At 41.1% G+C, this 24,500-nt stretch overlaps 1 protein-coding gene across 2 annotated transcripts in view; it reads right to left on the reverse strand.

Moving 5' to 3' along the window:
* The window catches only part of RYK (receptor like tyrosine kinase), a 65,293-nt gene that overhangs the window by 15,576 nt on the left and 25,217 nt on the right, over positions 1 to 24,500 (reverse strand). Inside the window, exons 6-9 of one of the 2 annotated variants that reach the window (XM_055817300.1) lie at positions 23,412 to 23,556; positions 19,466 to 19,566; positions 16,394 to 16,519; positions 13,021 to 13,107 (exon numbers count right to left, since the gene is read on the reverse strand). In XM_055817300.1, coding sequence (XP_055673275.1) covers positions 13,021 to 13,107; positions 16,394 to 16,519; positions 19,466 to 19,566; positions 23,412 to 23,556 — 459 coding nt within the window. Of the gene's footprint in view, positions 1 to 13,020; positions 13,108 to 16,393; positions 16,528 to 19,464; positions 19,567 to 23,411; positions 23,557 to 24,500 lie in introns of both variants that reach the window. The other variant, XM_055817299.1, reaches the window with a different exon arrangement.

The raw sequence follows: 24,500 nt of genomic DNA on the forward strand, positions 1-24,500 counted from the left end.
AGGTGGGGAAAGAAAGCACAAAGGCCAGAGGGAGAGCATGGTCTCCCCACCATGGCAATGGCAAGCTCTAACCATACTACACAAACTGACATTTAGCTTTCCAGATCTGCTGGAAGTGAAGACAGCTTCAGGCACGCAGGTCCTGCCTGAGGAGGGTTCATCAAAAGAAATCACGCAACTCAAGAAACTGTGAGCTTCATCAGCTGGATTGAGAAGGTTCCCCTTAACCAGAGAAAGGAATGATATCCCAAGACAAACTACTCCAAAGGCTGCTTACCACCCTGGCTCAAGAGAAATTAAGGAGGTGGCATGCCTTCCTGAATGCATACAGGCACTATAAAAGGAGGAGATTGGGAAACAGAGGTTATAAATGCAGAAACAGGTCCCAGCCAGAGGCACTGAACCCTGAGCATGCTTGGAAACCCCTAAGAAGCATCGCTGCCTAGACCCTGTACAAGCTGGAAGGACAGAGACCACCAAAAGCCAAAACACGGTGCTCTACAGAAGTCCAGAGAGAGAGGTGCCACTATATTAGTGGCAATTATGGCTGCAATATATTATGCAATGCATCAAAACAGTGCATTTCCTTGTATTTGATAACAAGTACATATAGGGGGGGAGGGTACGAACAGGTTCTTGCAGTGCAGGAGACACTTAAGTAATGGTCAGCTGAAGCCTCTAGTTTGCACTCCAACAGAGGCATGAGAAACAGCAGGTCCTACCTACTGTGCAGCAACAGCACTCGAGTGTTTCATATTTGATGAATTTGATACATAGGAGACAGACTTCAAAAAGCTTGTAAACAAGAAACAAGATACTGTATTAAAATGAAGTTATATAGGCATGAATGGCTGAAGCATCCAACTTTATAAAGGGCAAGAAGCATTAAAAATAGAGGTGTAAAAACATATTATAAGAAGTTAGAAGAACTGCCAGCAGGCTACTAGTACATGGCTTCAGGTTTAAATACATTGACTACTACAACTGAAAGTCCACAAGCTCTTCAACCCAGCACATAATGAAGGGAGGAAACAGATGAGTAGATCTGAGTTTAAACTCTTTGGCCCTGTGCTCGCGTAACTGGTTTGCTTTTAGTTATAAGAGCCACCATGCAATAATTTGAAGCTCTAAATCAAAGATTATTTAAGACTGGCTTTAAAATCTACGGAACAAGTTAACCTGGTCTGGACAATGCACCTATTCATCCCTTCACGCTAACACTGGGAGAGATTACACTCTTCTGCCGATGCCTTTCCCTTTCCATCACACAGAGTGTTTTTCAGCAGGTCACTGTTACGTTTCATTATTATTTTTTTCAGCTCAGAGACACTACACTGTAGTTGTTGAGCACCCAAAAGCATGATTGACTCCCATTCAAGTATATACGGAAATCAAAATCTTATCTTGTGAAACAGTCCCAGCATCCGTATTGTGTTTTCTTATCAATATTATTTCCTTGTTTTCTGTATGGAAAAAACTTACACAACACCAACAAATTCAACATACTCGGAACAAACAATAGCAGTACAAGGCTAATCTTCCTCTAACTTAGACCAGTGCCAATTTAGAACCACCACACAATTTGATTATTGTGCTTCTGTACTAGATATAATTCAAAACAGAATATAAATCACCACTTTGAGTAATTTAGTCAAAAGTGGGTAAAAAAGGCATCAAAATAATGCTACGGCAACAGTCCCCACTGCAATCAGACTTCCTTTTAAGGCCATTTTATTTAGTTACACATCAAAAAGTACATGTAAACAAACTATGTCACATTTGGTACATTATAACCACTTTTCAAACATCCAACAGACAGGTTTTCATAGCTTAGGAAGACTGTGACTTTGGTAATATTTTTATTTTTATTTTTTAAAAATTATTATTATTTAATTAATTTTAAATAAAAAACTGAGGAATCTGACCATCCTGCACTGAAAACCCTTAAAAGCAATCCAGAAAAACCACAGCATTTCTGGCTTCGGTATCACAAACAGGCAGTCCCAGAGCAAAGCCAGTGACAGCCATGACCCAGCAATTCCAGCTCGCTGAGACTTTTTCCAAGGACATATTAAGGTGAATCCCACAAATTTCATTTTCCTGCCTGGGCCAAAGTGTAATCCTGTGCTGACACCATATATCAATTTCTAAGCATTACACGTAAGCACACACACGTGGGCACTTTATTCACAGAATTGTTTGTATAGCCACACAAAACGAGACCTGAGGAATGATCTTGTCAAACACACAAGAAGGCCCACAGGCTTTTGTGGTTCACTTTTTCTGTACTGGATCCATGAAGTCATTTGATACAAACACAGCCACACAGCTAATGAGGCGGGAATAGGGAGAAAGCCTCCCACAGAGCCAGAAACCTTTTTAATGAGAACAGCACCTTGAAGCCATGACAGAGGAGGTCATAGTCTCCCACATATTAAATCAGAAAAACAAGCCCAAGTTTAAGTCAAACACTCCAGAGCAAGGTAACAAGGACTTGTTGCACAACTTTTTCAAAGCCCTAAAAAAGCTAAACTTCCCTCTGAGATACCAACACTATTTGTGATTAAGAATACATCAGTGGAGAACAACTCACACAGCTGCAGCCTGATGATCATGAGGTGTAACCAGGTCAGTACTACTTAGCCCTGAAAAACTGTCATATATTTTTCACAAGGCTATCACACACCAACAGCTGAGTAACTGAACAGCAAAGACTTGAGGTCACATGAGTGAAGAGAAGGATTTAATACCCAGTAGTATTTCTAGATGTTCAACTAGGACCAAAAAAGGTCCAACTTTCAGCAAGTGCTTAAAAACAAAACTACTTGAGATGGATGTAAACTCATTCCAGAACTAGGAAGATGCTTTTAAAGCACTGGTTTTACCCTTTCTGTGCCAAGAACCTGGCTGTGAAAGTCTACCCTAAGGCACAGAGAAGAACAAGCTAGGATTTCAAGAAGCCTTGATACTGCTGCAAGTTTATCTCATGTTATTATGTTATTTGCGTATAGCCAGGCACAATGGGGCTCTTGGCACTACTATTTTTATATAAAAGCTAATCTCTCCACATAATTCTGGCAAGTGTTACATGTGCTGAGGCCCTTCCTGGTTCATGGGAAGAAAGAGCACCTATTCGATTCTTACCAACTTCTCAAAGTCCATCTACAAAACTGCATTTTACAGTCCTTCTTCATCAAAACTCACCAGTCACATGAATCACTGCAACTACCGTGAAAAAAAAAAAAAATCTCTTAAGACGTTTTGCTATGACACTAACATTGCAGCAATTCGATTGCTCTGAGACTGGGCACTCATAACAACTGCAGAGCATCATGTTCTACATTCACTAGGTGGTAGTTTATCAGAAAAGAGTCACTCCACCTCTCAAATTACTTACCAGAGATGAAAAGCAGCAATTACCTGGATATTGCAGTGGGTTACCGATTAGTTGGATAGCTTTCAAGAATAACATTTTAAGTCAGACCTCCTAGAATCTCAAAATAGCAAAGCACAGCACTTAAAGACTTTAGATTGTAGCACAGTCACTGAAATCTGTTTCTTCAGACAGAAGACAAAGCAGAATCTTAAAAGCAATATAACCAAAAGTTTCAACACCGAAGTCGTTCCAGAGCCCTTTCACAGCCTACTATGGGCAGTAACACACAGCAATTTCTTTCAGCACTCCTATCAGAAGCAGCTCCACAAACACTGTAGCTAGGAAGTCTAAGGCTTCCAACAAACACATTTCCCAATAGAAACATTCAAAAAGCTGTTTTACCCAGAACTTTCTCACCTTTGGACCATTTGTAACATCTTGTTCCCACGCAAACTTCCTTCCATCTCATATTACAAGCTAATATCCCCTAACATCAGAATATTTATACAATCCATTTTCTATACGGCTACCTGTTTTCACGAAGCTTGTATTACCCTTATTATCTTTCAGACCTATGAGCTTTGCCAAATACGCTGTGACAAAGTCCACAAGCTCAAGTTACTGAAGGGTGAAAAGCACAGAGGCAGGCACAATGGTCACAGACTGTGTCCACAGGAACTGAGGTGTAGTACTAGAACTACCCTAAATGTTCCGCTTCAGGTAAGAAATGCTCCTAGTACCAACACATCCTTTTTAATTACAGCTACTTCAGCACAGCAATTAATTACGTACAATTCCTCCCGAGGCAGAATTCAATCCCAGTTCAAAGAGAATACATGCCTGAATACTGCTTTAACCCTTCTACACAGTCTTTGGGTTTTTTTGGAAGAAATTCAACTCTTAAAGACTACCCCCAGTTCATGCCTGTTGTGTATGACATTTTTAACGCTGCTAGCGGCCATTCTTCAGAACTTTTCTTCAATGCAAGGACGAACTGCTTCCGGAATGCAAGTAGTCACTATCCAGTCTGCTTTTTGATAATTAGAAAGTAAAATAAATATACAAAAATATTTATGCCTTAAAACTTCAAGAAGCCCCAACAGTTAGACAGTGAAAAGTTACTGTGGAAGCCAGTAGCGCATCTGCCTACCACAGAAGCGAAGGAAAACCACCTTGCTCCTGTTTGGCAGCTCTACTGCATATGCAAGTCTAGATCGATGCAGAGGCATTTGGGTAATAGCTATACTTTCATACATTAACCGCTATCTCTTTACAAGGCATCCATGCATCCTACGAAATTCAGATCTCCTATATGTCAAGAGTTACATAACATAAATAACAACGTAAGGTTACAACATAAGACACTGTGCTCAGTCTTGTTAAAATTTCAATAGAGCAGGATTTCTCCTCCGATCTTAATATCAAGGCTATTTATAATGAAATGTTTGTTTCCACACCACAATCGCGAAAGCTTATTTTCCACAGCAAGGCAGTTCAAATCCAAGCCTAAATTTGGTAAGTGATTCAACATGACATTGCTAAAACAGGGAATGCTGTTCAGGTTTTCCTACATTACAAATGCACACGCAATTTTAAATCACAGAGAAGGGCAGCGAGAAGCATGGTTTGGAAATACTGCTATTTCCCTACATAAAATACCACCAGAATCTAAGTAGCGGCAGTGAATAGCAACAAGTAAAAGGCTCTTTGCTTAGTAATCCATTTAACTTAAAACGAAGCCAAAAGCATAGGTAAATGTCAAGTGAAACTGGGGCAGAGAGAAATTGCTGATTTAATGTTTCTAAGTCTATCTAAAGGGCAGCAGCTAGTAAAATTGAAATACAGGTAGTGATTTTAATTAAGTAAATGGAAGCGTACTGTAGATTAGTTTTTCCTCCTGCAGAAGCATAAGGAATAGTAAATCTTTAAATTATGGACATCAACCTCTGAAAGCTGCTACACAATAATTTTTTTGATGTATAAGGTACTATTTTAGGTGTCTCAGGGTATTTTCTTCATGAGCCATGACTGACAAATACAATGCATCTCTAAGCTGGTATTCAGAAATGTGCTACTTTACCCTAATTCTTTACATTTAAGTATCTTCCTTTATGAAGACACTTAAGAATTTAGCTGAGAATTGAAGCAGCTCTTTTCTTGAAAACTTTGTCATCAACCTTCTTCTACAGAACCAGGATCCTGTACTCTTGATAGTGGAAGGTTAAATACTTTTAACAATTAACTTAAATACTGTACATTTAAGTCATGAACTTAAACTTATAAATATTTTCACAAGGCAGCGCTTTTAAGAATGAGCTGCCCAGAATAATAAATTCAATGCAATTTAAACTGGTACCTTGGGAACAACTGTGTATACTCCAGGTTGTGGTATTCTCTATTTCTAACACAAACAAGAAACCCTTCAACTAGGTTAACACAAAGCTTATTATACACACTTCAGTCACCTAAGAATGCCTAAGGCTTTGCAAAGCAGGGGAAAGCTAAAGTTCTCAGGATCTCTACTCTTACACCTCCTAACTGTGCTGAAGTCCTCAGGGGTCACCAGCTTGCACTTGGCCTGGTTCTTAAGCTGGCGAAAACAGACACCACGTGAACGAAGGCAGTAACAGGTCTGCACACTATGGACAGATAAGTCTCACTTGTTTTAACAAACAACATTTAACATCGACTAGGTTTCCTCATATCTACAACTCAGCACAAACCCACACTGCAAAGTGCATGTTTTGGCTCACAGTAGAAAAGTCCTGTGTACTACAAATACTCTGAGGGCAGCTGCAGTCCTGAGATGTACCAGAGGAATTCATGGTAAGGTCCTTCTCCCAAGCTTTCATTACAGCACCATGATCTATAGTCTATGTGGGTGTACTTTGAGCATCTCCTCTTAACTAGATTAACAATAAATAAAATTTTTTAAAAAGTATAAGTTACAGGTAGCCAAGAATGCTGAAAGAGTTCTTTAGTGACTTAGGATGACATGAACAAAACTCAAAGCTTTGTTAAAGTTGGTAAAAAGATGAACTCTTAAGAGTTAATCTTCCCTCACATTATGACTTTGTTTCCAGTGCTTTTCATGGGTGGTTTGTTTTTAAACACTCTTTTCTTGTATGTAAGAAAAAAAAAAATCTTAAGTGGTTACAAAATTAAATGGAAGCAGTCAGATTATCCTGAACAGCACCATTAGTTGTTTTTAACAAAAACATACCTTGGCCAGACCATACTAAATGAGTCAGGGCTCTGCACAGCTCAAACTCACCGCGTATGTTCCTGGAATAACACAATTCCATTTGTTCTGCAAATAATCTTCTCCTTCACAGGAAAAGCACCATTATACAATGTGTTCTTTAAATCAAACGTGAAAATGGTGTGTTTTCTTCCTCTTCTACCATAAGAGGATCTAAAAGATTCACAGGAAAGTCTGCTTCACACCATATAAAGGCAGAAGAGATCTATCAATCACTGGCAAGATACACAACGCCAGCTTTGAGAAACATGCCAACCCAGACACTTCCCAAAGTTGAAGGTGATTGGAAACCTCCTATTGGAAAGGAATGTGAAACATTATAACTAAATAAAACAGTTCTACCATAGAGCAAGAAACACAATGAAGAAAGCAAATGCCAGCTAAGTCTCTCAACTTTCTAACAAAGAACTTATTCAGGTTGTGTTGATCACAGAGTCCAATATCCCAAATATAGTACACACATTTTTGTTCCTACTGCTAATGAGACATACATCCTTATCTTCATGAACGTCCACTTAAAGCAAGAACAAAGGCAAATTATCCACAGCAAAGTCTAAATGTGAAAGAAGGTAAAACTTAGGATGACGACTAGCAAATTAACACAGAGAAACTAAACTGCAAACAGAGAAGAACAACTAGATAACCAACATGAAGGATCTAGAGGAAGTATGAACAAGTGCCATCTTTTGCCCAAGGCTTATGATCTTTGTACTCTCAAAGTTATTAGACCTTCCAGAAAGCTACTTCTAATTTTGCCAACTGATACCCAGTTTTTCCTTTTAAGCTCTCCTCTTTGGCACAGAGCACCACACGTAATGGAAGACTCAGGCATCCAGAAGCACTCTGAAGTGTTAGATGATACAGCATTAAAAGAAAAAACCCAACAGTACAAATTAATGTATTTCATGAACATGCAGGTAGAAGCTTTGTCACTACCCAGGGCATGTTACAACTTTCCTCTGGAGTGCACTACAGTTAGGTGAAAGAAAAAATTCTTCTAGGGATCTGGAGCGAACTTCTGGCACGCTGGGATGAATTCTGCTTTCACACTGTATCTTTATAGAAGATGTGGTGCTCAGATTTCAACAGAAGCATCTCCAACTTTTCAGTCATATCAGCTTACAAGCTATGGAACAAGTAATCACGGAATCAGTTGAAAAGTACTTGAATGACTTCAGGAACGGTTCAGATGAAAGATCCCAAACAATTCTGTGGCATAGGAGAAGCTAGTCAAATAATGCTAAACTAGCAACTTCCAATCTATTTGCCTCCTGCAATGATGTTGCTTTATTAGGATCTAACTCGCCCTCTCAGAGTCTGACCTAACAGGTCAATCCCAGCTTGAGAAAATGGGGAATACAATACATTCCCAGAAACTAATCTCACACTCTCTGAATGGCCTCTTTCACTTAAAGAGTTTCTCTGGACAAAGGTAAGCAGGTCCAGACTTTCTCAGTTCTTACCTATTACCAATTCCTTTAATAGCAGATCACTTCAGAAGGGAGAATAAGTAGTAAGTCCAGAAAAATCAAGGCTTCTTGATTTCAGTTAGCACTCTTCTGTGTTTATAGTAATGCTCAACACCTTACCAAAGGGCTAGAAAACGTCACGGAAAGAAAGTGGGAAGGGATGCTGCAGTTACTGCCATAACCAGTCAACCATCTTTGCTTTTTGATCCTCTAGGGAAAAGGATCAACCCCAGCGGGAGGTAACTAGATAGGAAAGGAGCAAACTGAGAAGGCTACAAACACACTCCTCTCAGAGTGGGAAATACACATCTAACTATTGTCTGACAAGCCTGTCAGCCACAACTTCCATCTTCTCCAGAATATGAAATGGGAGAACTGACATAACCCATCCTGAAAGGTTATGGATCCTATAATACATTAGCAACTGAAGGAGGAACCCAAGAAAGAAGAGACTCATTATGATAGGCACCTGCTGTTTTATCTATGGCACGACCTTTCTTCACAGATTTTCCCAATGAGCAATTTTTCTCTCATTTATCTCTCTGAATTCATCAAATTCAGAAACCATTACTTGAACGGCACAATAAGCCTGGACACCTTTCCCAGTACAGGCAAAGGTCATCTAAGAGCCAGCATACATGTGCTGCCCATGGCACAAGGAAGCCTTCCAGTGCCATGTATACTACTTGTTGGGCCTTCTGAGGCACGTCCAGTGGATAAACATTACCCCACTAGCTTCACCACCCTGCACAATGCAACCCCGCCATGATCAGCAGCTTGCAATGGTAACACCCAACACAAAGCCACTTGCATGCCAGTACACCGGTGTTATGCTGCAGGGGGGAAGGCACTGATCTGGTGACACAGTAGACAATTGCACCAAGGTCATAACTAGACAAAGCTCCCAGGTTGAGGGGAGGGGATTCTCCACCTCTATTCTGCCCTCATGAGACCCCACCTGGAGTACTGCACCCAGCTCTGGGGTCCCTAGCACGAGAAAAACACGGACCTGTTAAGAGCTGGTCAAGAGGAGGGCTGTGAGAGTGAGCCGAGGGCTGGGAACACCTCTGGTATGGAGAAAGGCTGAGAGAGCTCAGGTTGTTCAGCCTAGTGAAGAAAACACTCCAAAGAGACCGTACAGCAGCCTTTCAATACTGAAAGGGAAAGGGGGGCTTACAACAAAGACTGAGAGACTTTTTTTTATCATGGCCTGTAGTGACAGGACAAGGGGTAACAGTTTTAAACTGAAAGAGGGCAGATTTAGATTGGACTTAAGGAAGGGTTTGGGTTGTTTCCGTTGGGGGGCATTGGGTTGGTTTTGTTTGGGGTTTTTTGTTTGTTTAAGGTGAGGGTGGTGAGGCACTGGCACAGGTTTGCCCAGGAAAACTGTGGATGCCCCATCACTGGAAGTGTTCAAGGTCAGGTTGGATGGAGCTTTCAGGAACCGTATCTAGTGAAAGATGTCCCTACCCATGGCAAGGCAGTTGGACTCCATGATCTTTAAAGGTCCCTTCCAACCCAAGTGATTATGATTTTAATATGAAATTCTAGTTTGGGCACAAGTGTACTGATCATATTTGCCATGTCTAGGTGTTCTCCTTCCAAAGGGTTTCTTCTATTGGCAATACCAGCTTTAAAGCCACAGCAACCACCCTAATGTCAGAACAACATCACAAGTTTCTCAGGCTCTGATCCTGGTAAAAAAAGAGATGGTTTTCCACTCAAGAAGGTTATTCTTCCTCACAGCATCTGCCGAAATAATTTTAGTTCACATTACCTGAAACAACCCACGCTCCTTCCCCATGATTTTCTGTCATTCAGGGTACCACTGGACTTTATTTTATTAATTTCAGAGTGTACACGACAGTTCTGGAGCAGCTCATCCTTTTTTTTTTTTTAATTTGGGGGGAGGAGGGGATAACTTGGCTATACAGGCAAAGCCTTTTTACCTTGTTTCTCCCTTCCATGGCCCTCAGCTCCTTTCTTGCCTTCAGCAACAGAGATACTTAAGTCAGTTTAATAGTTCTCATATCCATCTCACTTTTGTGGTCCTGCCCTACTCCTATGTTTGTGCCAAAACAGCAGTGTGTGTGGTCACAAAATGAACAAGATCAAGGAAAAAGTCTGGTTAAGAGAATTTTTGCAGGGTTGTGGGTTTTTTTCCCAAGCAGATTAGATTCCCAACTTATTACATGACCCAGCTGCACACACAGCTATCACAGCCAGGGTACGAAGATCAGGCTGCTTAATATTAGCACTGCAAATGAAACGCTCTAAGAAGTGGGGATGTTTACAGTTATTTTCCTAGCAACATTCTGCGGCCCAAACCAGTATTATTTCACAGGCAAGTGTCCCGCAAAATCTATTATAAGCTTTGTCCATATAGATCCTTTTTAAAGCTGAAAAATTCCCTACAGACAACAATTACATGAATACCATTACTCCCTTAAGACCATCCTCCAGTTCCACTGCAGCCAGAAAATCCTTCCCTTGCAAAGGGAAGGCTAGAGAAATCAAGACATGCACTGTGTCAAAGATAAAAGCCACTGCAAGGGAGAAATGCAGCTTTAAGAGTGGAGTGAAAACCCCACTCTGGTAAAGCAGTTAGATAAATGGTGATGGGAAGCAGCTAAATTAAGATCTGTTTTCACAAATGTTATCTTGTCATTTAATCCAGTGCTATAAAAAGCAAGCATGCTTGAGTAGTGCTGTACAGATGTCAAATTGCCCTAGCTCACAATCATTTTGGGGCTCACAAGAGCTCTAGCATTCGTTGACTCTGAATTGGGGCAGAGAACCACCAAATATCACAGTGAAGGGGAGCACAGATTAAGGTAATACTGGTGAACGATGCCCAGGTTAGACTGCCTCATCAGGAGCACCAGGCTCACATGATAAGGGATAAGTCTTTGGGGAACTGTCAATAAAATCAAAATGACAGAGCTGTTAAGCAAGGAGGAGCAACAGAGAAGGACAGAATTCAGACAAGTTGGCAAAATAATGGAAAGAAGCATACTTAGCATACTTTTTGGGGTGGTGTTTTTTTTTTTTTTTAATAGAGGACTCTCCTTTGCTTCTTGCTAGGAGTCACTACAGGAAAATACTTGCCTTTATATAAGGGGACCATTACTTTCGTTAAGGCTGTGACTACTTCTGCAGACACTGTTCTACTACCACCATGCTAAATGTTAGCTACCAACATCTTCCAAAGGGGACAGCATATCTACTTTTCACAAGTCCCCCCTGGACTCAACAGGGAGAGGTGCTACAGAATGAAAGCGTGCCATCTCAGAGGCACTCCTGAAGAAATAATGCAAGTATCTTGTGACTACAAGAGTTAACTGTCCCTCTGAATCTAGGAATGCCCACGAGGATGTGCAAGAGGAAAGTGCAGGAAAAGTGAGAGCAGCAAATCCTCATTGTTAAACCCTCCGTGAATCACGTTAGCAGAAACACAAACAGCTGTTCCAGAGCCCAGATCACGCTCTGCTGGCCGACTCGATGCCCAGACAGGTTACCCTGCTGCTGCCCAGAGCACAGGTCACTGTCGTACCCCTCCCACGTTAAGAGTTCAGCCATGCCAGACAGATTAGGAGGTAAGGATTTGTTAGGCAGCAAAGGAGGCTAATTTCACACTGCCTATGTTGATTACACACAGCTGGGACCTGGCTCATAGTAGAAGCTGGACCTTTTAAACTCATCATAGTTTGTTGGAGTGGCAGGTATCGTATCAGGCACTGACCTGTCTTTACAGCCAAAGCACACCATCCTGCTAAGCCTGCATCAAGAACAACGTGCAGCTAAAGCATGCAACAGCATCCACCCCAAACTGCCACTCCAGACTGTTTCAAGAAATACGGACTCCTTTTTTTCAGCTATTTTTACTCCAAACCAGGTTGTCTAAGAAATTCCTTCCCTTGAAGTGAACGTGAATCATCTCCTAAGCGGCTTTCCACAAAGAAACATACCAAGAATAATAAAAGCTTGCTTTCTTAAAACAATAGGTTTTTCTTAAAAATGGCACAGAATAAATAGGTAGCGGAATAAATTCAACAACAACAAAATATAGCAGCTTCACTAATTCCCACCTTCTTTAAAATGAGTATATTTAAAAATTACTAGCCAAGCAAAGAAACATTAAAACAAGTTGAAATTCTTATAGAACCTATTTTTTTTAAGAAAGAATTAAAAGTTGTAGAATGAAAAAACAAAGGCAATAATACACCCGATTGAAATGACAAAAATAACTACTGAAGCAACTACTGTACAGGGAATTTAGCAGAACTGTTGTGAACTACTAGAAAACTCTTACAATTATGAGTGTAGGAGAAAGGATATATGTAATATGGTTTTCATCTATAATTACCTTGTTGTTTCTTAAGTCTACCAGCCATGATTTAAATCGCTTCAACAACATGTTTCTTCTGCAAAGCTGGTGTATTTGTATAAATTAAGTTCTAAGTGATAATTCTCATGCCTCAGTAGCAAAGTCTAAAAATGGCAGAAACTATGCCGTATCTTTTGTACAGCCAGCATGTTTTTAGATTTTTAAGAAGAGTTTTGCAGGTGCCTTTTTCAGCAACTCACAGGGGAAAGGGCTGTGGATGGAAAGAATAATGACATGCTAGAGGAAAAAAAAAAGCCAAATATAATTTTTACTTATAAGAATAAGCTAAAGTATTCCAGACACACCAATTGAAGGCACTGGTGGAGAACACATGCATTTTTCTTCCATATAAGATTTCCGTTCTCTCTGGCTGAAGGCACATCCAAATTGGTTTTGCTTTTTAAGAAGTAGCCGTTTTCATATTTTGGAGAGGGAGGGGTTTGTTTTTAAAGATAGTTTTGATACACTCAGCATGCACCACAATCCACACAACGGGATATAAAACCACTACTTTATGTAAACATACCTTTAACAGTTTTGACAAAAACTTGCTTCTCTTTACTGGGGTCTTTTTCTTCTATAAGAATCCCATGGAAAATGCGCCCAAATGTGCCTATTAAGAGAACATACAATTAGTACATATTATGTGGTTAAAACACACTGGTAACATTATCAGAATTTCATATCTATTAAGAAAACACCACCTTAAAACCTATCAGCCACAGCAGAAAGTTAGGAACAACAGCAGTTAAAGCAGAAGTCCTGAATGCCCTATTAATGCAACAATATATAACCCAACCACCTCTCCAGCACGAGATGGACTCACAACTATACGCAGTAAACGCTGAAAGGTTTAGGTAACTAGAACTTAGGGGGGCAACTATGAGAGAGTGAACTAGTGACAGCAGCAGAATCCAGTTAAATTAAGCATCAATACTGATGAGGGGTCTATTTGTGGCAGTTCAGTCTTTGTCAGCTGTCTGCACTAAACGCTCTAGCTCCATCCTTTTCTCATCCAGCCAGTCTGGAATTCTCCAGTCAAAACATTTCTCACAAAGATGAATTTTTTTTGCAATGGTCAGGAGGAAATAATGGTTTCAGCCAACCAGTACATATGGAGCAGTTTGAAATAAACAGTATCACATTGTTCAATTATTTCACCTCAGTTGGAAGGTGTTGGGTTTGTTCAAGGGTTTTTTGTCTCCAACATTTTTCCATTCACAAAATTTTAATGATGCTGTTTGCAGGAGGAGGAGCTACATTAACAGCTGGAGTAAGAATGATTGCAGTATGGCAACACACACTTTTTATAAAAGTCAGGTTCACAACACTTTTCTGTCACACTATTACCATGGCACCAATTGTGTGCCTCATCTTCATGCAGTCTATTCGCATGTTACATCCCTTTCCCGTTGATTTGTCCTGTCTGATTAGGTTGAAAGATCTTTGATAGGATTGCCTTAGCCTGGTCGTGCATCTTCTGGCATGCAGTGCGGGTCTCATTATGGTTTTAAATACTTAGGCAGGGACAGTACAACACTTATATCACCTATCCTAGGACTGCAAGTAAACCCTGCAAGACTGGGGTCTTCAAATTGTAATCTCACTAAGCAGGAATTTAACCAAGGAGACTGCAAGGCAACCATAAATATACAGCATGAATTATTTCACGGTAAACTAACACACACACCCCCCATCTTGGCTCTTGAAGACATCAAAAAAGTGCCTTAAATACCTATTTCCAGTATAGAGATAGACATAAAAATCAAAGGGAAGATAGCATCTTGTACTGAAACATGTTAGGGTATCAAGCTACCCATTTGTAAGCGCTGGAATTAAAGAGAATGTGGAAGCATGTAACAGCAGGTATGGCTAGAAAGTAATTTTACACGATCCATTATCTCAACATACTAAGACTGTAACATAGCGTGTCTGTATGGTCCACCATTTGGGGTTTTGTTTTCAGGGCTGTGTGGGTTTTTTTGTTGGGTTGGTTGGGTTTTTGTGGTTTTGTTGTTTTGGGGTTTGTTTTTGTGTTTTTTAAACAGCACCCTGAAAGACTCCCACCTTAGCAGGAAGTGTACATCACTGGTGTGCTATAACTTTCAGACACAGCACCATGAACATGCTACTTCTGCCTTGCTCTCCACTGAGCTTTTTTGCAAATTAAGCTGTTTGCATTCCAGACTGGACATTTAAGCTGTTTCCCTGTTTCACTAGAAAACAGTAAAGGTCCATTTACTGTTAACATCTGTTCCATTTGCTAAACCATAGCTATTCCATTAGAACCCTTTTTTTCTTTGACATCTACATTTTTGCCTTACATCTGTTACAGCGTGAGCTTGAAGCAGGTTCAGAATCACGTGCTGTATTGCTGGGCTTGCACAAAAGGCCCCTACAGATCCCTCTTCCTTTGCACACTCTCACACCTGGTGCTTTGCATTTTCCAGCTGGTTACACCACAGCAGAACCATAATCTCCTAAATTATTAAAATGTTAAATAAGCTAGCTACATTATGGAAAGTTTATACTTGAAGTTTATAATGAACCTCTGACCAAAATCTACAAACTGTTTAAGATCCATTGGCAGCACTTCGGTACTGCCGAAAATTTTACGCAGACATTTCTATTAGTTGCTTCTTCCTCTCTGAAACTCTTTTGTTCTTAGATGACAGAGGCTCAACTCTGCTATGATCATGAACTAAAACTGATGACTGTTCATCAGGTTCCGTCTTCTAGTCCTCTGACTAACTTTTAAAGATTCCAACAGACTCAAAAAACAGCTGAGGCCAAGAAACAAGATCCCATTATTAACTGGGTCCACAATGCATTTGACAGCTGTTTAAGCCGCATTTCACACAACAGGGCAGCTCCATCACTCAGTGCTAAGTGGCTGAAGTATAGCTGTGGCACTGAGTCACTTCTAGTCATCAGATGACTCCTAACGTCACAGCTACAGGCAACAGACAGCACAAAGGAACACACTGCGTATCCAGCATGCAAAGGAAGCTTTCTGCAGAACCAACATTGGAGCTGAGCACAAAGCTACCTCCTTAGAGATTTAGAGACATACATTAAATGGGGAGTGTTAGCATCCTCCCATTGTTCTGCAGACAGTAACGCAAAGCATTTAGCAGCTCTACCTCCAAAGGATGAGTATCTCTGATCTCCAGCTATGGAAATTTTGATTTCTCATGAGGCTCAGGGAACACAGACTTGAAGTTCAGCAGTAAAGATTAATGACAAAACCCCCAAAATACTTAAGCTCATTTCCCAAATTCAGCATCAACAGGATGCAAATTGTGCATCAACATGCACAATGAATGTTGTGCATGAACATTTCCAAAGTAAACATTAAACAAGACAAAAGTATCAGGTAATCTCTGAATTTTTCACATCAGAGCTGTAAATGTTGCATCTGCTAATTAGATTTCCAAAGAAGTGATCAAATTGTGATTATGAGTTTAGACAACTGAGGTTTTTCTGGGCTTTGTGGTTTTGTTTAATTTGATTGTTTTTTGGGTTTTTTTTTTGGTACAGTGAAGCTCTCATGCAGTAACTCACCCAAGTAAGTTACTTTGCCACTTAAAGCCCTAACTGATTACCTCATTCCTTAGCCATCTAACCCTTTCCTTTATTTAAAAGACCAGATTATTACGACAGACAAGCTGAATGATTTACTGAACACAATTAGTCGCTCCCCCGTTCTAATGAATTCTGGAACCTGCTTTCCCCACCCCCACACACCCCAAATGCAAACATCATTCATCATTCTCCTCCAAAGCTATGAAGATCAGAAACGTCATCCACGATTAGTTTCAGAAAAACCTAGCTGTAACTGTAACTATATATATATATACACCACGTTACAGCAGCAAGTGGCTGAGTCTTGTAAATACCTTCTTGGAGCACATCTTTTAGAGTTATCCTCTCCCTGGAGATGGCTATGTCCTTCACTTTGGCTTTTGCTTCCATTAGAGTGACGCTTTTAAGATCATTCTTCTCTATCCGTAATGTAGGATAACCTGAGGAGCCAGCAGAGCCAAACAAACCAATATAAATACCCTTATAATGAGAACACAAGCACATTGCCTCACCTCAGCACCACCTACAGGTATAAAGACATGCAAGCAGCATGTACTTTAAAAGATTATGTATTAATCTTAAAAAGATTATAGTATTTAACAACAGAAAACACAAGAGAAGTCATGTGTGAACATAATTATCTGCAGGGAAACAAAAAAAAAATCACGCAGGAATTCTGTGGAGTGTCGCACAATCAAGACTCATTATTAACAACAAGTTAACAAAACTCCTTACGTACTGAAGCCAATTAACGCAACACTGCACTGCCCTTAACAAGGAAATGAAGACCTCGGTCAGAGACTGTCAGAAGACTTGGAGCGAGGAGGATGCCTTACCGCAGCAGGACATAACCAAAACTACCAGTGCCCTCTTCTGGTACTTCTCGATATCTAGAGACACTAATGTAGTCAGAAAGGCCTGAATATTTTTGTGCAAGTTTAAGAATTATTAGAGAAATCTTGAGAATTACTTTCATGATTTTTTTTCCCTCCATAATTTAAATATTACTGAAAACAAAGTTAATATGACTGTGGAAGGACTAAGAATGCTCTTCCGGTTTATTTTATGCATCCAACCTTTTTTCTTCTTCTATTTGTTTTCACCATTTCCTCTGCGACAGGGGTGTCCCAAAAAAAGGTATGAGACATTCTGAAACAATGAGGACTGAACACAGCAAACAGGTGCCATGTGGCATAGTGGTTACCACTCTTGCCAAGGTGAGGAGGGTTTAATCATCACTATGGGCTTGGTCTTCTCCCCTTTTGTCAGAGGCTCAGCTAAGGAGTTTCCAGGGATCATATTCAAATTAATCAAATGGCGGTCACTTAGAGGGTAAACCCAAAAACCCAAGGTTGACAGGACATCAGCAGCACAACATGATCTGGGATAAGAGGTGGAAAATAAAAAAGCTGGGAGATGACTTCAGGTGGCAAGAGGGAAAACCAGCTCAAAAATCAGTTGCATGCTAAGGTAGGTCTCTTCCAAACTCTGTGGAAGAGTTTTTCTTGATATATATATGTGTGTATACGTTTTTTAATATTTATATATGTATATACAGATATATATTTATATTAATCCTTCTACTAAATAAATTTTAAAGGCAGCTCTTTGAAAGGGAAAAATGAACTAATGACAAAAAAGGTCTATTTTTTTTTTTCAGGGGATATTGTACAGCTTAGAAGGCAGGCAAAACTTTCCCAAAGTTACAGTCCATTCTTAGGCTAACACCTGCTTCCACGCCTGGGAAGGAAACAGGAAAACACAGTAGGGATGAACAGTAATCATGACATTTCTGCAGTGCTGCTTCAGGAATTGGGATCATCAGTACCACTACTAAGTGCAACCAGAAGACAATGGGAGAGATTTTTGGGTCTTATTGGCTGCTTTTTAACAAAAAAAATAAAACCAAAAAAAAAAAAGGAATTAATCATTGCATTTATCTAGCTCAAAATAACAGATCTGTCTTGGGTTTTCTACTCATTAGATTGCTGAACAAAGTCACTTCAGCTAATTAATGCAAAACTCAATGATCTTAAAGGTCTTTTCCAACCTAAATGATTCTATGATTCTGTTGAGCATTACAGAACAGAAAAATCACTGGTGGCAGCAGATGAAAACAGGAATCATTTAATTTGTACTTCTGACAAGGTCAGGAGTGCCAGGGTACTAGTATTCCAGTCTGGTAGTTCCCACCCTGAGAAAAACAGCAATTTGAACTTAACAGAGAGATAGTTTGTTCCTCTGGCTGGGCTTCCCCATTTTTCTCACTCTGTAACATAAACCCTTACCTCACTTCAGATCTTTTAACGCAGGCTCTCCAGCAGCTACTCAAGCCAGTTGAGTATGGGCTAAGTCCTACCCTCCTCCATTGCTCAGCCATGTAGACCTGTACGCTCCCAAGCACCAACCTTGGTGCTCATACAGTTAGGCTACAAGCCAGTTCAGAGACCTGAGCCTACCAAAAACCCATCACTCTACAAAAGAAGTCAGTTTTTGCCTGGTTCAGCAGAAAAGAAAGGCTCATGGTCAGTCCAATGAGACTCAACTGCCAAGGAACTGGGCAACCCAAGTGTCTCCCTGCACTGCCTGGCTTCCCTACAGTCTGAACAGTCCCTTCCCTGGAGCGATGCTAGAGCAGACAGACAATAATTAGAGGAGCAAACATTCCACACAATAAATACCTTCAGCAGTTACAGAATTAACACTGAACACAGCTAGTATCTGGTACCAGATCAGTCTATCAGAGTATATAAACCACTGCCACCCTTTTAATTCACTCTCTTTTTTACTATTTCATGTTCTTTGAAGCAAACTGTAAATAAAATGATATAATGAATGTATCATCCTTGTAAAGCTTTTTTGCCCATTCATTTCCATTGCACATTGCAGCAATGAGATGAAAAGAATAACACAATCATCAGTAATACATATGATGACATCACTTGCTTTGTTGTCCACTCAGGAACTGATCCTAGGGCTAGGTGGATACTTCCACTTGCTGTTATCTCTTCCAGTTCTATACCACCCTCTGCTTGGACTACATAAGGCAGCTTCTTTCCAGTGTTAAGCAAACAGATGCTGCACAGATACTGGTGAAGCCTTTCTGGCTGACTGATCTGTGTGCAGGGAGAATACCCTGTCAGATAAAACACAGTATCATGCTCATATGATGACTGCTGGGCCCCAGAACTTAAGGAGGCTTCAATCTTGACTATGGCATGGCTGGATAAAACCACACAGCACATTAACTCGAGGTGCAAACTGACAGAGCCAGATTATTTATTCTCTTCTACTTGATACTGAATTGGTGTGACCCCTATCAACAAATACTCCAGCTGTGTCCAAGAGTGTCTGTTGCAATGGTCCGTAATTAGATTAACACTTACTGGTTACTGGCGTTGCATTATTCGGTGTGTCAGCGCGCAAGTACTGTGTCGTCTGTGTGGAAGGCTGGGATAACCCTTGTGAGCTACTGCTGTCACTAATGCTGTTTCAAAAGAAAATTGGACACAGACATGACTGCTTGTCACTGTAATGAATTCGAAGTTAAATAATCAAAGTTAAAACCAGAACATTTTCCAAGCTAGATTTTGAAAGAATGGCATTTTTGAAGTCTCTCACACATTAAAACGTATTTCAGGTAACTCAAAAATCTTGGCACTTCTGTTATTTAAGCATGAACAACTTCCTCCTATTTGCTTTGCAGAATTTGCTCCATTTGCCAGTGCTTCTTCCCCACATTTGAAAAATCAAGGTGACAACACATTTATGGCAAGAACCACTGTCATACCAGAAGCAAAAAACCTGTTATGTCCCAGGGAAGATTTATATGCATTTATTTCATAGTACCAACTTCCTGTTGAGAATCAACGACTACAACAGTTTGAAAGCAGTAGTCTCAGCCAAACCGAGAGGCACCTGTAACACTCCGCAAAGCTTAACCAGGTTTTTCAGCCAGAGTGATCTCCTCTTGCTTGCTCTGGGCATGCCAGCTGCTAGCTCCATCTGCTGCCCTTTAGTTCCTGTGCTGGTGCAAATATCAAAAAGGTATTCCCTAGTTCACTGTTGCAGACGGCCGTTTGCCCTGTACCACTGTACCTCTCTCAGCTCTCTGTTACAGACCAAATTGCCTTAGCCTACTTCGTCATTCCTCCCTCTACGGATACCTGTTGCTCCTTCCAGGGCCACTTACAATGTGCTTTTGAGATATTTTGTTTGAGTAGAAGGACCGTAGCTGCACATAGTATTCAAGAGACTGGGAAACCGTAGCTTAAACCACAGCAGGATGTTTTGTCTTATCCTCAAGACAAAATCCTACAAAAAAGTAGTTGTAGCTGCAACAGCCTAAAAACAGGTGAGAAAGTTTGCAGGCAAGGCAGTATTTGTCACTACCTCAGACGGCAAGGCCAGGAAAAGCTTTTTTGATGTCCCTCCCAAACACACACAATCATCCCCGCCTTCTTTGGAACTCGAAAGCTTCTCCACTACTGCTGACTGCATTGGGAGAACAAAGAAGAGATTGGGTTTGGGTATAACCCTCTGCCTTGGCAAATGATCAACATTCCATTTGCTTCTTGGGCTGCTATTGAGCACTGACCAAGCAGTACTAGCCATCCTTGTAGCATTTTTAGACATGCTTGGCGATGCCCTTAAGGACCACTGATAGCTCTGAAGCAAGACTTCATTTAAAAGAAAAGAAAGCCAAGTCAGCTCTTCCACACTGTACCATAATTACAGGTGCACCTGCTGAATTTTTTCTTTAGAACAGAATCTACTAATTCTCATAACACAAATTTCAGGCTTACTGATTTATAGCTGGCCTCAATCTCTCTCTGGAAACCTTTTTTAAAGTTCTTCCCACATTCACTCTCTTCCAGGTGTAGGGTTCCAGCACAGTTTTTAGCATGCAATTAAAAGCTGCAGTTGGTGGCCTAACTACTCCACTTTAAATTCCTTTAGAGTTTTTGAATGAATATTCTCTGGTACCTGCAACTTACTACTGCTTCTTTCAACTGTTCACACTATTGCATCTACAAGCTGCTTCAATATGATCCACTCCTCAGTGAGTTCCCCAGAAAGAAGCGTCCTGGCATGGTCACTGCATTAAACACTCATGCGGAACTTGCATTTCATTTCCCTGCTATGGCTGGAAACTCCTTTTGTAACTTGATCACCTACTAGCCCTACAGATTTCTTTGGCTGGCTTCCTGCTGTAGGCAAGTTTGAAAAAGGAATTATTCCTTTTATGCCTGTTGCAAGTTTGACAAACTACCTTTTGGGTTGGCTTCATTCCATTTCTTAGGTTTAACTTGCTCACGTTTATGAGCTTTCTTAGTTTTCTCACTTGCATACTATGTCAGCTTTTTGAATGGTGCCTCCTTGCTTTTAATAACCTCCACTACCCCACTGTCAAGCCATGCCAACTTTCTTTGGCACTTTTTCAAGTGCTTTGATAGGAGGCATGCAAGCATTCGCTCTGAACTTTGAATACAACATTCTTAAATAGTCCATGTGCAGCCTGTAAACTCAGCTGCCTGGCTTCAGTTTCTATTTAACAGCCTTCCTCATTTTTATTTAGTTCTGGTTTTTGAAATTAAGAGCAACAGCAGTGGGTTTTTCAGCCTCTGTTGCTCCTGGGAGGTCGTTAACCCTAATGATGTTATCTTCGATGCAGAACCCCTTTAGATCAACGTTTTGGAGCTTGTTATTCAAAACCAAATCAAAAGTTGTTTCTTCTCTCACGAATTTCTTGACTAGATGCTACAACAAGCAGTCACTGATCATATGTAATGCTAGTGCCTAACACTGAGGTTAAATTCTGAACCAGTTTCTCAACAAAGCAGGAAACATCACCTCACAGTCTCTTCATTGGCTCCTGTGCACACCACCCGTTTGGAAAACAAAACTCCACAGATCCTGATTTTCAGGCACATTTTGCCTCTGTTACACCTTTGCTACCATACTAGTTGACTACAGCTCTTACCCAGGAGCCCGTGCAAGGCTTTGCCAGGTCAGGCACCTTTGGGCTCAAAAAACCAAGTCATCCCATTGCTCTCTGAAGAACTAAATCTGCACAAATACCACAAAAATTATCAGGCAGCCATATACTGATGTAGAGCAAAGTCTTTAATACCTGCAAACCACAGAGTATTAACATCAGATTAATTTTTAGCTTGTATCTCCTCAGAAATCAAGTACAGTGGAGTGGATGAAGGGACATTTGATCACACTGCTAGGCTAAGAGTCTCTCAAAAACTCATAGATGACACTATTCACACACTCTATAAACGTAATGCTTTTCCTTTCTGAATTAAAGCAAGCTGCACATCTCTTAACACCTATTTATTAAAAATCCTTAGTAGACAGGCACAAGTGAATTGAGGAAAGCTGGCAAGTCATTCGGTTAGATCATCAGGCCTTGAGAAGGCCTTACTACTTAGTACACCAACATCCCCAAAAAACCAAGTGGTCTGGGGACACCAGAGGAGCGAACGGCAGAAAGAAAAACGAAAAGAAACAAAACAGATGAATGGATAGAGGGGAAGTTAAAAGATAGAGGTACTCTGAGAGACTGCAGGCAGGAACAGAAATGGTTCGAAATATGCTTTCAACACAGGTGACCACCCACAGGACTGACTGTTTTCCAAAGTATTCAGTTTCAAAACTGGCTGTTTCTGAACAGTTGCATCTGACACAGCCTGTTCACACAGCCTCAGCGGAGCCTCCACCTGCCTTTTCTGCCTCCCTTCCACCTTGGTGTTTAATCCCCACTCAGCTGACCGCACTGCCCTTGGGTTCATCTTACAAGTCCTCTTCACAAGCACGTGCCAACTTGGTTTGCCTGGATTGAAAATACATTTGGAAGAACACCGCATTTTCTGCTTTATAGCCAACCAGTGGTAATCCCCAGACTTAACCCTAAGGCCAAATACTGGTAAATCAGTCAAAATAGAGAAGACTGAAATTCTATCTCTTGTAGAAGTCAGTAATAAACAAATACTTTCAGTGAGGCCAGGCATCTATCAAATCTTTCTTCAGTCCTGACAATCCCTGTAGATCTGATTCTGCCCAAATTTCTTCACTGTGTGTCCTCCACACAACTATTCTGGCAAAAACCCAACAGCCACAACCCTCCCACCCCACAAATCGCAGAGCACCTGCGACTGCTGCCTTTCTGCACTACAGCGCTTACCACAACTCTACAATGGTAGTAATTGCTACAGCTTGACATCAAAAGAGCAAATACTACAGAATGCTCATTTTGCGACCAGAACTCCTACAAATCTGAGTAAACATGTTCCAGAAATGCACTTGAAATGCTTGAATACATACCTGTCATCCAACTCTATCCTTTTCATGCTGTGGAGATGCAAGACAGCTAGTATTATGGCCACCAGGAATATAACAGCACAGCATACACCTACACTGATATAAAACACACGGGTAGAAGTGGTGGGAGCGGCATTGACAGGATCAACTGAAATAGAGAGGTGTAAAGTTAATGAACTTTTATCAGAAAAACTCCAAATAAAAAAAGACAACAAAAAAACCCAAACAAACCACAAAACAAACAACATTTTGCTAGCTCCCAGCAGGCTGACATGTCAGGAGGGCAGTGCTGCTGTCCCCAGACTTGCCCCTGGTGTCTGCCACCCAGGTCTGGCAGAGCAGGGAACAGCAGCTGGCCGGCAGAAGTGACCCCAGAAGAGTGGCCACCACAGCTCCTGCTGCAGCAAAGCAGGGCAAGGCCCAGCAAGCCACCCTATGCCTCCATTTATTCACTGAGACAAAAGGAAGGTTCCTACTGAAGGATAAAAGCCAGCCAGGACCCTCCTAAAATGCTCTAAAAGGGACTTGTTAGTCCTGCCAGTTCTACCTCGCACAACCCCTCAACCCTCCTCCATGGCTCCCATGCTGCAAACACAGTAGGAGCACGGACAAACCTTGCCTCCAGCTCAGCTGAGCCCCAGCGCAGCAAGTGGCACAGACTTGCTTGTTGGGGCTGGAAGAGCAGGAGTCACCTGCACTCCAGGACACACACCGATACAGTAAATAAAATGAGATTAATACCTAGATGGAGTGTGATAGCGTGCTTAGTCACTGACTGAATGTACCAGAGCACACAACATCAGCTTCCCCTCCTGATTTTAGGGTACGATGGGTGGATTACAGCCCCCTGACCTGAATCGTAATGCAGCAGTGTTAACAGGGCAGTTAATCCTCCTTTTTTGAAAAAGAAATCTCAACTGCTGCGCATTTTAGGGCAGAATTCTGCAGTTGCAGCTGGGCAGCAGAGGGCTGCCTGCTGCACTAGCCCTGAGCTGGTGCTAAACAGCAGCGTGCGCAGCGGGACTGGAGGCAGGAAGAGGCAGTAGCCCCAGCCAGCCCCAATTTTAAATCATGCATCGTGGAGAACAATCG

This window comes from Falco peregrinus, chromosome 12, assembly GCF_023634155.1.
Source record: "Falco peregrinus isolate bFalPer1 chromosome 12, bFalPer1.pri, whole genome shotgun sequence".
Taxonomy (NCBI): Eukaryota; Metazoa; Chordata; class Aves; order Falconiformes; family Falconidae; genus Falco; species Falco peregrinus.